The sequence below is a fragment of the Plectropomus leopardus genome, chromosome 9, assembly GCF_008729295.1.
Source record: "Plectropomus leopardus isolate mb chromosome 9, YSFRI_Pleo_2.0, whole genome shotgun sequence".
NCBI lineage: Eukaryota > Metazoa > Chordata > Actinopteri > Perciformes > Serranidae > Plectropomus > Plectropomus leopardus.
In genome coordinates this window covers 33512113-33528037 of record NC_056471.1, presented here as the reverse complement: position 1 = coordinate 33528037, position 15925 = coordinate 33512113, and the positions used below count along the sequence as shown (strand labels likewise).

The 15925-nt window shown below is 39.6% G+C and overlaps 1 protein-coding gene across 1 annotated transcript; it reads right to left on the bottom strand.

Moving 5' to 3' along the window:
- Positions 1-10815: 10815 nt before the first annotated feature.
- On the bottom strand, positions 10816-15925 carry LOC121947742 (protein NLRC3-like). The gene is made up of 9 exons (XM_042492845.1): positions 15827-15925; positions 15604-15723; positions 15128-15241; positions 14943-15050; positions 14712-14819; positions 14475-14579; positions 13804-13867; positions 12940-13162; positions 10816-12623 (listed from the first exon to the last, which is right to left on the bottom strand). The coding sequence occupies exons 2-9, from the start codon at positions 15687-15689 to the stop codon at positions 10816-10818; spliced, it is 2616 nt and encodes an 871-aa protein (XP_042348779.1). The 5' UTR covers positions 15690-15723; positions 15827-15925.

Sequence of the window (15925 nt, the reverse complement as noted above, 5' to 3'; positions counted from 1 at the left end):
GTCAACGCTCTCATTATTAACAGATGAGTTGAATATTTCGAATGCAAATTTACCAAAGAACTCCGTGTGTTCCTGTAAAGGGAAATGAGGTGATGTCTGTCTGGGATCAATCCACCTTTTTTTTGTTTTTTTGTAATACTTACAGTTAAACTTTCTGGCACACCTGCAGACCGTTGTTCATCCGTGTGACCCTGAGACAAAACACACAGTAATATCACGTTATTACGCAGCATCAAACGGAGGGCATTGATTTGTGATTTTTAGGTTGAAAGCCCTACAGACATTTAGGTTAAAATCAGGTGAATTTGTTGCATTATTTAGAGTCAATATAATGATTATTTAACACCATATCAGTAACTATATTTCAACATTTAACACGTCAGTTCAGTACTTCTTTATTTATTCAGTTAAATAACAACTATATGTAACTTTTTAAGCAAATTTGCCCACTTTAACCTAGATGTTTTTGACCTGCAAATCACCAAATCAAATGCTTTTTGGTCATCAAGTGTTTGTGGTAGCATTTATCAGTGAGAAGGGAGCTGTGCATGTTGAAAATAATGAATTCATATAAAAATAGAGCTGGATGTGACGTTTTTAAAATAACAACACAGTCTAAATGTAGCATGTTTGTTCAGTCACATTGTTTTAATGTACTAATTTTACAATTTCACATTTGAATAGAGTTCATTTCATTTCACTTTTTAAATATATTTTTGTAAATTTATAATTAAATTCAAAACTAGCTGTGTTGCAGTTAACTGACTGCTCTTTCTGTATTTAAATGACACATCCTTTTAAAACAAACAGTTGCCTTCTAAAACACATGGACTGTATGTGCATCCCATAGTACCGCCCACCTGCACATATTATGTTTGTGTCTTTCTTATATTAAGAAAAGCAAGTTTTACAAGTTAATTATAACTTTACATCATCATAAAACGTATTCCTATAATACAGTTAAAATGCATTGTTTAGACATATATCGGCTCTTGCTGCACAGTCACATTATTGCTTTAACGTCTGCAGCATGAATGTAGAATAATCACAACAGTTACACAGCATTTACAGAAAATGATGCACGAAGTTTCATTCCAAAATGAGTTCCAGCTGAGACTGATGAATTCATCACGTTTCTGATTCAAAAACACATCGAGACTAGACGTCTAGAAGGCTTTCCGCACTGCAAAATCATGACATCAAATACATAATCATTATTTGACATTTGTCATAACACCAACAGTCTCTTTACAAAATGGATATTTCTCATTTTGGAGTGAATGCCTTCAAAGATATATTTTAAATAGTTTTCCTGTCATGTAAATACTTGTAAATATGAAAAAAACATTCCAGATGGTGTATTATTGTAAATAAATAAAGCTTTCAAACACATGTACCCACAGCTTCTCTGAATCCGCTCTATTCCGAATAACGTGCAACTCAGGTGACAGCCCACATGCAGCACGAGATAACGAGTAGTTTCCGGATAAACACTAGATGATGATGACTCATGTCAGAGGCAGGAGCTGATGTTGTGTTGGAAGTAAGCCTGGTTGGCCGTGTGCCTGCAGACCGCTGATTCCAGATCAGTGTCTTAACTACGGTTAACTGTGCACGCCCTGTTTGTGACCACAGACCTGCCTGTGAGGTTACTCAGTGACCACTAGGTGGCAGCAGTTAACACCACAAAGTCAAACAGCAAAACATCACGTGACGTCAGTTCTGTTTCTCCGCAATCCAAATGATTTTTCTCTAGAATTAAATATCCAAGACAGTCTGCAAAAAATCCAGAATAGCATTTCATAATTTGTTTTAAATTAATCTATTTACAACCATTATTTTGACATGTCAAAATCTGATGTTTTCAACATACTGTACTATGGCATTTTGGGCCATTTTTTAACATATACAATTATGATGCTTTTGGCCTTTTTTTTTTAAAGGAGTAAACTCTGACGTCTCACCACAAGTTACAATTTGTCATTTTCAGCATTTTTTTTGGACAATATTTTCCATTTTTGACTCTTTTTGCTATTCTTTCCTATGTTGTTTTTCGGCCATTGAACGTGGGGTGACCTTGAGTGTCGACAAAGTCACTTTTTACTAAAATTTATTATTATTATAATAATTAGTATTATTTCACATACCAAATTATGATGTGTATGGACTTTTTATTAAATTGTATTCTATCACTTGTCTCTACAAACTAAAATGTATCATCTTGAGCCGTGTTTTGGACATTTCAAAATTTGACATTTTTTGCCTTACTATACTATGCGATTTTTGGTCATTTTGGCACCATGCTATATTTTGACTTTCTGGCCTTTTTTAACTCTTTTTTTCGACACGCTATGCTATGGCACGTATCTCTGAGCTATAACAAGCAGTTTTCAGCCATTTTTGGGACGGGTCAAAATTTGACATTTTTTGCCTTACTATACTATGCGATTTTTGATCATTTTGGCACCATGCTATATTTATGACTTTTTGGCCTTTTTTAACTCTTTTTTTCGACATGCTACGCTATGGCGCGTATCTATGAGCTATAACAAGCAGTTTTCATCCATTTTTGGGACGGGTCAAAATTTGACATTTTTTGCCTTACTATACTATGCGATTTTTGATCATTTTGGCACCATGTTATATTTTGACTTTCTAGCCTTTTTTAACTCTTTGTTTCGACATGCTACGCTATGGCGCGTATCTATGAGCTATAACAAGGAGTTTTCATCCATTTTTGGGACGGGTCAAAATTTGACATTTTTTGCCCTACTATACTATGCGATTTTTGGTCATTTTGGCACCATGCTATATTTTAGCTTTTTTAGCCTTTTTTAACCCTTTTTTTCGACATGCTATGCTATGGCGCGTATCTATGAGCTATAACAAGCAGTTTTCATCCATTTTTGGGACGGGTCAAAATTTGACATTTTTTGCCTTACTATACTATGCGATTTTTGGTCATTTTGGCACCATGCTATATTTTTGCTTTTTTAGCTTTTTTTAACCCTTTTTTTCGACATGCTATGCTATGGCGCGTATCTATGAGCTATAACAAGCAATTTTCAGCCATTTTTGGGGCGGGTCAAAATTTGACATTTTTTGCCTTACTATACTATGCGATTTTTGGCCATTTTGGCACCATGCTATATTTGAGCTTTTTTAGCCTTTTTTAACTCTTTGTTTCGACATGCTACGCTATGGCGCGTATCTATGAGCTATAACAAGCAGTTTTCATCCATTTTTGGGACGGGTCAAAATTTGACATTTTTTGCCTTACTATACTATGCGATTTTTGGTCATTTTGGCACCATGCTATATATTTTAGCTTTTTTAGCCTTTTTTAACTCTTTTTTTTGACATGCTATGCTATGGGCGTATCTATGAGCTATAACAAGCAGTTTTCATCCATTTTTTGGGAGGGGTCAAAATTTGACATTTTTTTGCCTTACTATACTATGCGATTTTTGGTCATTTTGGCACCATGCTATATTTTGACTTTTTTGGGCTTTTTTAACCCTTTTATTCGACACGCTATGGCTATGGCACGTATCTATGAGCTATAACAAGCAGTTTTTCATCCCATTTTTGGGACGGGTCAAAATTTGACATTTTTTGCCTTACTATTACTATGCGATTTTTGGTCATTTTGGCACCATGCTATATTTTGACTTTTTGGGCTTTTTTAACTCTTTTTTCGACATGCTATGCTATGGCGCGTATCTATGAGCTATAAAAGCGATTTTCATCCATTTTTGGGACGGGTCAAAATTTGACATTTTTTGCCTTACTATACTATGCGATTTTTGGTCATTTTGGCACCATGCTATATTTTAGCTTTTTTAGCCTTTTTTAAACTCTTTTTTTTCGACATGCTTGCTATGGCGCGTATCTATGAGCTATAACAAGCAGTTTTCATCCATTTTTGGGACGGGTCAAAATTTGACATTTTTTGCCTTACTATACTATGCGATTTGGGTCATTTTGGCACCATGCTATATTTGGGAATCTTTGGCGTTTTTTAAACCCTTTTATTCGACCCGCTATGCTATGGCACGTATCTCTGAGCTATAACAAGCAGTTTTCAGCCATTTTTGGGGACGGGTCAAAATTTGACATTTTTTGCCTTACTATACTATGCGATTTTTGGTACATTTTGGCACCATGCTATATTTTTGACTTTTTCGCCTTTTTTAACTCTTTTTTTTCGACATGCTATGCTATGGCGCGTATCTATGAGCTATAACAAGCAGTTTTCATCCATTTTTTGGGATGGATCAAAATTTGACATTTTTGCCTTACTATACTATGCGATTTTTGGTCATTTTGGCACCATGCTATATTTTAGCTTTTTTAGCCTTTTTTAATCCTTTCTTTCGACATGCTATGCTATGGTGCGTATCTCTGAGTTATAACAAGCAGTTTTCATCCATTTTTTGGGACGGGTCAAAATTTGACATTTTTTGCCTTACTATACTATGCGATTTTTGGTCATTTTTGGCACCATGCTATATTTTGACTTTTTGGGTTTTTTTAGCCTTTTTTTTTTTTGGCATGCTACGCTATGGCGCGTATCTATGAGCCAAAAACAAGCGGTTTTGCAGCCATTTTTGGGACGGGTCAAAATTTGACATTTTTTGCCTTACTATACTATGCGGTTTTTGGTCATTTTGGCACCATGCTATATTTTGACTTTTTAGCCTTTTTTAACTCTTTTTTTCGACATACTACGCTATGGCGTGTATCTATGAGTTATAACAAGCAGTTTTTTTGCCTTACACTCAAAGGACTTCCCCAGTACACTGTCACATTCACACACTGGTGCCGAGGTTATCATATAAGGTTCTGCCTGCTACTCAGTAAACATTATCATGCACTCACAACCCTCACAAAGCATCAGGAGCAATTTGACATTCAGTATCCTGAAGATACTCCAACATGTTACTTAGTAGAGTTGGGGATTGAACCTCTGACCTTCTGATTAAAGGACAACCCACTCTACCTCTGAGCCACAGTTGCCCTGCAGTCAGAACATCAATGTCCCCAAATGAGGACATCCTTTTTTAGCTAGGATAACATGAAATGCATACCAAACAAAAAGCCTCTGGTACTCAAACACTCCCCAGGTGATGTCAGTTAAGCCTAGAGAGTTCAGGATTAGGGTTTAGGTTTAGGTTATTTGTTTATGGAAATATTACATTAATAAATGTAAATGGACTCAAGAGAAACCAAAATACAATGATTCAAAATAGAAACAGGACTTAATATCCAAAAAATACACAGACTAAAAGATGGCAAAGCTGAGAAAACACTTGACATTTGTGAAACTTTTTGTTTGATACTTTGGCTTCATATGTATATAGTAGTATATAGTTTGTCCTGCATGGTTTTTGTTTGTTTTGTCTTTTTTTGTTTTTGTCACATTTTGCTTGCTATGTTCTGTTTGTTTTCTTTTCATTTTTTGTTGTTTGGTACTTAATTGAATCCCTAATATGCTTGAATCATGTATGAAATGAAAAATAAAATGAAAGGCAAAAAAATATTAGGGTTTATGTGGGACATTTGGAGGTGAAAACGACCGCTGAATGTTCTGATGATGTTATGGAGAAGGATGACTGAATACTGGAGCTAAGGAGCGCTACTCTTCATGGAGGAGAAGCTGGCGTCCTCTGGTGTCCAAAATATAAAGTGCATCCTGTCAAGTGTTAGAGTCACATTTTTGTGTACTTTTTAAATGTTACATAATTTCAGCTCTTCTTGGTAGCTTAGACTCATTTCAAACTAAATTTTATTTTGGATTCTGAGACATGATGTGCAGTTTGAGTTGCTCCTGTTGGATGAACAGCACCGGAGTTTGTGTCCACAGCTCTCCACAGGTACTAAATCACTTGTCCATAAACAATCAACACTATCAGTCTATAGCTGTCAACATATATCGTTAGAAAGTCACAGAGCTCACTAAGAAATATCTGATTTAACATTACTTATTAGATTCTTTGTTTTAGCAAACCTACACTGAAACTAGTAACAATAGTCCGTCTTCTTAGCACTAAAAACACTGATCATGTTTTACTCTAATAACAGAACTTTACTTATAAATCATGTAGATACAAGTCACACATTTCACTTATGTTTATGTAACAATGTTTGTGACTAACATTTTCAGTAATTTACAGACTTTCAATGAAAAAAGACAGAAAAATCAATTTGTATAAAATTACTTAAAATGTAAAAAAAACTATCAGTTTAATTATTTCAACCATTGTGAAGCTTTATCAGAGTACTCAAATGTGCAAATACTATGGTAAAATGATTGGCATCTTTTTGAGATCCAGAAAATCGGCTGAAATCTTTAAACACTGCCTGTCAATCACTGACAACAGATGGTCAAAGGAAACAACAAGTGGAATATGTCATTTCATTAACTCTACAAACAAACTGCAAATCATGTAGAAACCACGTTGGCTTTTCACATTGCATTTACAGCAACTGAAAGATAGAGTTGAGTAACTTTTAGAATATAACAATACCAATACTAACGGGCGTAGCTACTTTGACGTCAGCTATTGGTTGTTGGAGAAATCTGAATCAGATTAGTTGATACCTTACTATCTGATCAGCAACGAGAAATCTTCTGTTCTTCCCGACAGCCCCTGTCATCGAGGACAGCACCACTTTGTAATTTATATACGTCACAACGTATTTAAACATGCAAAGACATGTTCATGCTGCATCAATCCTTGGGTGCTCAACATGCTAGCCAACTTAGCCGCTTCCACCTAAACCCCTCTACATTTACACAAAAACCATGTAAATGTTCCAACAACACACACTGTCTCTATACATACAGTACACTGCGCAGGATCGCATGACAACCCTCAAAATAGCTTTTACTTCACACCATCCACACAAACGACTCTTCAAAAGAATCCCTAAAAGTATCACACAGCACCGGCCGGTCGTCTGCACACACAAAGCAGATCATCAAAACCACAGACAAACTCCCCTTTGTGCATTTACAACTAAAGATTGTGTTTAAGCTTTGCTGTTCTTTTGGTGAGGACTTGTGTCTGGTCACATAAAACTGCTAGATTGGCGTAATCCTGAGTGCCACTGCTTCCTCCGATCTTTAGTAGTCAGTTAACTTGGAGGTTTTCAAAGGAAATTCACTTTAAAACTGTACATTGTTTTCAGGCGAGGACAAAAACGCTCATTTTTTGTGACCTAGTGGCTTCTATACTGATGCTTACATCTGAGATTTACTCTATATTCAAGTAAATACATTTTCGAGTAAAGATCTGAGAAAGCGGATCAGTGAAAAGGAGGCTCTAACAGGAGGAGATCCTCCCTCCCACAGAGAAAACAGAGACACTGAGGAACCAGACCAACCAAACCAGAACCTAAACCCAGGATAAAGAGGTTCGGTGAATGTGGTGTTGAAGGTGTGGAGGTGGATCAGAGTGTCAGATGAAACTCTGTAGAAGGACAGAGTGCCGGCAGGATAGTCCACATACACTGCTACTCTACCAGAGGAGGAAGAGGAGGAGGAGGAGGAGGAGGAGGAGGAGGAGGAGGAGGTGGTGAAGGAGGTGGTGATGGGTGTTCTGCTGTTATTGTGCCAGACGGAGTAACCGACGTCAGAGCAGAACAGACTCCATGACTGATTATTCCATCCAAACACACAGTCTTCTCTGTCCCCTCTCCTTCTGATTCCTCTGTAACTCACTGATATATCGACCTCTCCGCTCCACTCCACCTCCCAGTAACAGCAACCAGTCAGACCATTTGTACACAGCACCTGAGGCCAGTAGTTGAATCTGTCGGGATGATCAGGATAGCACTGATCCTCTGCCACATGAGTCACCTTCATGTCGTCATCAGACAGTTTGAGGTTTCTGTGTATTGTGTTTTTGTCGAGTGTGAGCTCACAAGAATCTGATAGAATAAGACATAAGCAGCTGCAGTTAATAATCTACGGTACCACAGATTTAAATGAGTGAGGTCATTTAGAAAAAATAAACACTTACACTTTTTCAGACCTGGTCTCAGCCACTGGACTCCACCAGGCTCCACCCTGAAAGGAGGAAAGGGCCAGACCACAACATTGTCTTTCAGCATTGAAACAAGCACAATATCAACCATTACAGCCTCTGGGAACCCAAATCACCAAAAAATGTGTCAATATGTAATTTGGGGTTTTACATGCATACTGCAAACATGTGACAGTGCAGTACTGTGATTACATAAAAAGTGTTTTAACAATTCAATAATGTGAAGCAGTTTATTTAATTTCCACTGGGTGTTCATGCCCAGGCTCACAAAAAGGCCTGTCTGTGACAACCAATCACACCTTTTAAAACAGTGCATCACACCTAGCAACAGGTCAAACACACCTCCTCATTAAGGTAAAGGTTTCTGTCCCTTCCTTACTCAGACTTGCTCTAAGATTTTTTTTAAATCACTCCTAAGGTAGAAATACTTGCTAGAAGTTTTTAAGCTAAGTTGGGCGCTCTCTGAGCCTATTCTCATAATGTTCATGAATACAGCCCCCGTTTTTTTGAGGTCAGGTTGATGTGTCATGGTATAGAAACCAAACTGACACTGTTACAGAAAAGACGTTACTACCTCCTCTATCAGACTGATTGGTTTTGGTTACAACAGGCCTCTTCATACCTGAGAGCGTCCAGTCTCCACTGTTGATCCTCCAGTCCAGCAGTCAGAAGTTTCACTCCCGAGTCTCCTGGATGGTTGTAGCTCAGGTCCAGCTCTTTCAGATGGGAGGGGTTGGAACACACAAAACAATACACATCATCTAAGGGTACAATGTGATGTGGAAGTTAGCGCGTTTATTACAGTTGTCCCTGTTAAGTCATCTAAACCTAATACTTTTAGCCATTACTTAACAATTAAAACGACCATCCTCTGTAAGACTTTTATTATGGTTAGGCACATGACATCAGAGTTGGCAATGTTCAACATCTCCATTGTGGAGCCTGCTGCTAAAAGTTGCGGTGGTATGGTTGCTAGTCTTTGTTGTGCCGTAACTTAAGAACCTGCTGGAGGACGCCAGTGCTGCAGCGGACAGTCAAGCTAAAGAAGGAGGCCTTTTGCACTTCTTGAATGGTCCAGGGGTCTGCTGAAGCATCACAGAAAGGAAGGATTTTAGGGAGGTTATGAAGAAGGACTTTTGGTTGACCCAAAGGAAGTTCTGGCAAACCAAGACTTTGCTCAGATTGTTTTCATCAGGCAGAAGTGCTGACCCAGACTGGGGATATTGTGCTATCAATTTATGGAAAGAGCCCTTTGAAGAACTCCTGAATCTAACCAACACATCCTCTGTGAGAACAACTTGAGGGGAGCCTCTCCCATGTTCATGGCGGAGGTCTCTGTGGTCGTCTTGAAGTTCCTTAGTAGGAAGTCAGCAGGTGTGAATGAGATCCGCCCTGAGATGCTGAAGGCTCTGGACATTGTTCATTGTCTTGGCTGCACGCTGCTTCAGTGTGAGAGACACTGCCTGTGGAATAGCAGACTGGGGTGAAGGTTCCCGATGTTAAAAAAGGAGGATACAGAAAAGAAAGGAGGCTCCAACGGACCGTCAAACTTCAGATTCAGGAGGAGCAACGCAGAGTCTGTCCTGGCCATGAAACAGTGGACCAGCTCATCACCTTTGCAGGACTGATCATGGTCACAGTAGTTTGCCCATCCAGTTAGTATGTGCTTTGTGGATTTTGATCAGGCTTAAAAGTGTTTCCCCTTGGGAAGTCCTATGGGGGTACTGTGGGAGTATCGTCACTGTTGATTAAAGTAATAAGGTGCCATTACTATGAGCCGTCTGGTCCTTATATGACCAAAGTGAGACCTTTGTCTGTATATTCGGCACAAACTCAAACATATTCTCAGTGTTGGTTGTCCGTTGTTGCCAGTTATGTTTGTGATACTAATGGACAGGATCTCAAGGCGAAGCCAGGCAGAGTAGTGTCCTGTTGGTAACCTCAGAGTTGATTAGAAACTGATTAGATAAAAAGCTGCATGTCATAGACTCCTAATAAAGTTTGTACAAACATTAAACTCTGTATAAGACACTCCTTCAGATGCTCACACTTGGCTACAGTGCAGAAATCCAAATCATTGTGGCACATAGGGGCTGTTCATGTGGACATAAAAATGAAAAGTATTTTTCAGCTCCAAAACAACCATTCTTACTCCCTCACTGGGCTTCAAACCACTTTAGAGTAAGGGATTGTTTGAAAAATAAGTAAATGGTGGTTAACCACATAACAGCTGGAGTGGACACACCCGAAAATTTACTGAAATTACTTTCACACCACCAGTGACACTGCTCTGAAATTAGAAGAAACTAAATGAGTTTAAAAGAAAAATGTCTATTTTATAACTGGCTGTATGTGTTTTACTTTGGGTCAGTTATGAAGTTCTTGACTCAGGTTTGAGTTGTAAAATTTCTCTGTTGTGTTTCGAGTTTAAAAGCAGCAGCAGAAGAAAACATGTCATCATGGAAAGTTATTTAAAGGTGTCACCTGAGAGTTTCCAGTGTACAGTTTGGATTCTTCAGTCCAGTAGCCAGCAGCTTCACTCCTGAGTCCTGCAGGTTGTTGTCACTCAGGTCCAGCTTTCTTAGACTAGAGGCCGGGGAGCTGAGGACCGACGACAGAGCTTCACAGCTTTTCTCTGAAAGGCTACAGCCACTCAATCTTGAGAGAGACAATGAATGGAGAATGTAAGAAGTTACCCACTCCTCCCGTCCTCTTGAAAAGACAGTGTAATATGCATAAATTCACTGGTTTTTGGTCTCTGTACTTACAGAGCTTTGTTGGAGGCTTTGACCACTGGCAGCAGCCTCAGAAGAGCCTCCTCTGAAGCAGAGTATTTCTTCAGGTCAAACACGTCCAGATCTTCCTCTGATGACAGTAAGATGAAGACCAGCGCTGACCACTGAGCTGGAGACAGTTCATCTGTAGAGAGACTTCCTGATCTCAGATGGTGTTGGATCTTCTCCACCAGAGAGCGATCATTCAGTTCATTCAGACAGTGGAACAGATTGATGCTTTTCTCTGCAGAGATATTTTCCTCAAACTTCATCTTGATGTACTGGACTGTTTCTTGATTGGCCTTTGAGCCACTGCTTTTCTGTCTCAACAGGCCTCGTAGTAAAGTCTGATTGGTCTGCAATGAAAGTCCCAGGAGGAAGCGAAGGAACAAGTCCAGGTGTCCATTTGGACTCTTTAAGGCCTGGTCCACAGCACTCTGGTGGAACTGTGTCTCTGCAGATTCATCTTTTCTTGTTTCGGACTGTTGGGAGGTTGTTTGTTCCTCTGCCATCAGATTGACTCCAGAGTTGATGAAGGTCAGATGGACATGAAGAGCAGCCAGAAACTCCTGAACACTCAGATGGACGAAGCAGAAGACCTTGTACTGGTACAGTCCTCTATCCTCTTTAAAGACCTGTGTGAACACTCCTGAGTACACTGAGGCTGCTCTGGTATCGATGCCACACTCTGTCAGATCTGATTCGTAGAAGATCAGGTTGCCTTTCTGCAGCTGCTCAAATGCCAGTTTTCCCAAAGACATTATCATTTTCCTGCTTTTTTTACTCAACTGTGGCTCTGTGTCAGCTCTTTTATCATATTTGATGGTTTTCTGTTTGGTCTGAACCACCAAGAAGTAGATGTACAGCTCAGTCAGGGTCTTGGGCAGCTCTTCTGTCTTTCTGGTCTTCAACACGTCCTCCAGGACTGTAGCGGTGATCCAGCAGAAGACTGGGATGTGGCACATGATGTGGAGGCTTCGGGATGTCTTGATGTGGGAGATTATTTTTCCAGCCCGCTCCTCATCTCTGAACCTCTTCCTGAAGTACTCCTCCTTCTGTGGGTCGGTGAACCCTCTGACCTCTGTCACCATGTCAACACACTCAGGAGGGATCTGATTGGCTGCTGCAGGTCGTGTGGTTATCCAGAGGCGAGCGGAGGGAAGCAGTTTCCCCCTGATGAGGTTTGTCAGCAGCACATCCACTGAGGTGGACTCTGTGACGTCAGTCAGGATCTCGTTGTTGCGGAAGTCCAGAGGAAGTCGACACTCATCCAGACCGTCAAAGATGAAGACGACCTGGAAGTCTTCAAACCTGCAGATTCCTGCTTCTTTGGTTTCAGTAAAGAAGTGATGAACAAGCTCCACCAAGCTGTACTTTTTCTCTTTCAGCACATTCAGCTCTCTGAACGTGAATGGAAACGTGAACTGGATATCCTGGTTGGCTTTGTCTTCAGCCCAATCCAGAGTGAACTTCTGTGTTAGGACCGTTTTCCCGATGCCAGCCACTCCCTTCGTCATCACTGTTCTGATCAGTTCGTCTCGTCCAGATGAGCCTTTAAAGATGTCTTCTTGTCTGATTGTTGTTTCTGGTCTGTCTGGTTTCTTGGATGCTGTTTCAATTTTTCTGACCTCATGTTCATCATTGACCTCGGCGGTCCCTCCCTCTGTGATGTAGAGCTCTGTGTAGATCTGATTCAGAAGAGTTGGGTTTCCAGCTTTTGCGATCCCCTCGAACACACACTGGAACTTTTTCTTCAAGTTAGACTTGAGTTTATGCTGACAAACTGTAACAGGATATCCTGTAAAAACATAGAACAAATGAGTTAGACGACTAAATGGTAGTTTGCCAGCAAATGACCACAAAAAAAGAAACATCTATCTTTACAGGCAGCCACTGTCTGTTTTAATGTTGTGGCTGATTGGTGTATATGTGGAGGAAGAGCCATCATCATACTATGCAAGGAGAACTGAGGCTGTTCTTAAGGCTTGTGGTAGCCTGACTTCACTTTGGTTTTTCTTGTATTTGTTAACATCTCTATGTCAGTCCATCTCTTTGAGATATTAGCAAATAACCCATGAATCCAGCATGTTAAATCTTTGAAGAAATCCTCTTACTGCTTTGCAGACAGTCAGCCAGCTCCTCCTGTTTCATTCTTCTGAGGAAGTGCAGTGTGATCTTCAGAAATGCCTCTCTGCTGCTCCTCCACTGCTCTTCTGCCTTGCGGTCGGACACCTCCTCATCCTCCCTCTGACTCTCTAAGCATTCTTCTGAACTCAAAGCCTTCTGGATTTTCTGCAGCTCGTTCTTCACAAAAGTGAAAATGTTCTCCTCCAACAGCTGCAACAGAATATTCAGCCAAGTGGCCAGAAAAAAAGATGACATATTAAGATCACGCAAATCACAAATGTGTTACATTTGCATGTTTCATACGTATTAAATCAACATTTATAAAGTGACGTAGAATATCAGCCAACTTTTTTCATTAGGATTTGGAGGGGGAGGCTTGATAGCATGACACCAAGATGCCTGCCGAACTGCAGACAACAACAAAAACTAATTGGTTGCGAATTAGCGAGTCATTACTGTGTTTCCAGCAAGTTTTCAGAAATCAAACATGGATGTTTTGTAGTGACTTATCACTGAATTTCCAGTGGTTTTGTAGGCATCAAACACAGATGTTCGAAGTGACCTATTTGAGGTCGACTTAATAATGACCTATCAAGTCGACCGTAACCAAGTAATCACTATATAAGAATGTGCAAATCTAACATTTTTGAAGTTTGCAGAAATGTATAATGTCAAATAATGTCTGGAGATTGAGTTGGAGTTCACTGTGAAATAAATAATCAAATTAAAATGATGGAACCATGCATCAGATCCATGGTGGAAAGACTGATGATTCAGTGGTCGAAACAGTGCAGCATGGAGATGACTGTGAACAGAATTGATGTAAAAGTCATTGCTCTACATGTACAGACCATAAATATGGAGTCCAGCTGTTTTTGATGCTGCGGGGGAGACTGACCGCTCTCCTGGTCCACTCTGTGGAGGAATCATGAAGAATTAGCTCACATTATGTCTGTCCATACACAGCCAAACAAAGGGTCCATGAAGTGATATTTGGATGTGAAAAGTGAATCAGATGACTCCCTGTATTGGTTAAGGTTCACTAATCCTGCTGATCCCACTGAGAATCAACAGCTCAGTCGGCAGTTTGTAGCTTTCAGCTCACTGTTTTCATTAGCTGATTATTTTTAAGCTGCAATTCTTTCATGAAAAGTCTTGAAATTTAGAGCGTCGGGAAACTAAAGGAATAGTTAATGCATGCAGACATGCAGAGCAGCAATAAGCAAAAGTACAAATCTATCAATCATAACGGAGATGTTGATAAAAAAATGTTACATTAGTCTCAACATCTGAGTAGTTCAGCTCGAGTAAATGTGCATGTTGTAGAGATTCTGATGGAAAAATCAGATCTTTTTTTAAATGAACAACAATAAAGTTATCCCCAGGAGGAATTCAGTTTTTACGCCTCTGTGCCGAGGCTCAGTGTGCATGTTGAAGAAAAACAAATGAGAAAAAATGTTAAATCTCGAGACAGACAACTAGCATTTCTCCCAAATGCCTTTAATCAGTTTTAAATTGTTACCTTCCATCGTCTTGTCTAAAAACAAGAGGAAGTCTCATTGAGTGATCACTCTTCATGGAAACGCAGCTGGGTTCAGATCCAGCAGATCCTGGTCTCTGATGGAGCCTGAAACAAAACCAGCACATGCAGTGTACATTTGAACGTTGGAGAAAAACTGATTAAAAATTCATGTTCAGCCTTTTATCACAGACCGCTAACTTTCATCTGAAATGTCTTTCTGTTAGCTTAAATTCTTACTTCACATCAGCAGATTGATTAAAAACAAGCGGAGGCTCCATGGACACGTCGCTCCTGACAGAAACGCAGCTGGGTTCTGGTCCAGGAGATTCTGGTCTCTGATGGGTCCTGACACATAGTCAGCAATGTTTAAAATACATGTGGGAGAAAAAAAAAGAAAAATATGTTCTTTATTTAACACAGACAGCCGTTTTTGTCACAAAAGCATTTATGTCAGTTTTAAATTCTTACCTTTTCTTAACAGATTGTCTAAAAACAAGCGGAGGCTCCATGGACGTGTCACTCTTAACAGAAATGCAGCTGGGTTCTGGTCCAGGAGATTCTGGTCTCTGAGGGGTCCTAAGACATAGTCAGAAATGTAAAGTGTGTGTGAGAAAGACAGACAGCTTTTTTTTTTTAGTCACAAAAGTTTTTACCTTTCAGCAGCAGACTGTCGAAAAACAAGAGGGGGCTCCACTGGCTGGTCACACTTGAAGAACGCACAGCTGGGTTCAGGTCCAGGATAATCCAGTCTGTGTTGCTTCTCAGGGCTTCGACACAAACAAAGAACATTTCCTGTTTTTTATTAAAACAAGCAGATAGTGCATAGAGCAAATAAAATAATGAAAAAAACACAAACCATATATATACACCTATATTTCGTTTTGTGTCTTGTTTTTAACAAAGAATTGGAATTATGAAGCAGTAGAAATGTAAAGTAAAAATAACAGAAAATTAAATAAAACGTAATAATCCCAGAGAGAACATTAATACAGGTAGTGCCTAGCATTAAGAATATGCAGAAATAATGAGAAAAATTTATTAATTACTTAAAAAAAAATAAAAGAAGGGTGGTCTGAGGTGAGCTCTGACTTGGAGAAGAGTCATGGACAGTTGGAGATCTTTATCTCACCTCTGAGCTCCAGTGCTGGTTTCATGGTCCCCACACAGACTGGTTTGAGAGGCAAAGGCCTCCCCTGGTTCCTCACACTGATCCATATCAGAGCCCACGTCTTCACACAAACTCAGCACCCTGCCACAAGAGATCACACATCATTTATAGGGCTGTCAAATGATTTTTTTTTAAAAATTGCAAAAAATAACTGAATTTCAATAGTTAATTGCTATAAACTCACTTGGACGATGCTTTCTTCCTCCGGTTTTCACACAAAAAGGAAAGTGCACAAATCAGAGGCCTCAGTCGTTATCTGTCCTTTCTCAAAAACAAAAATCTA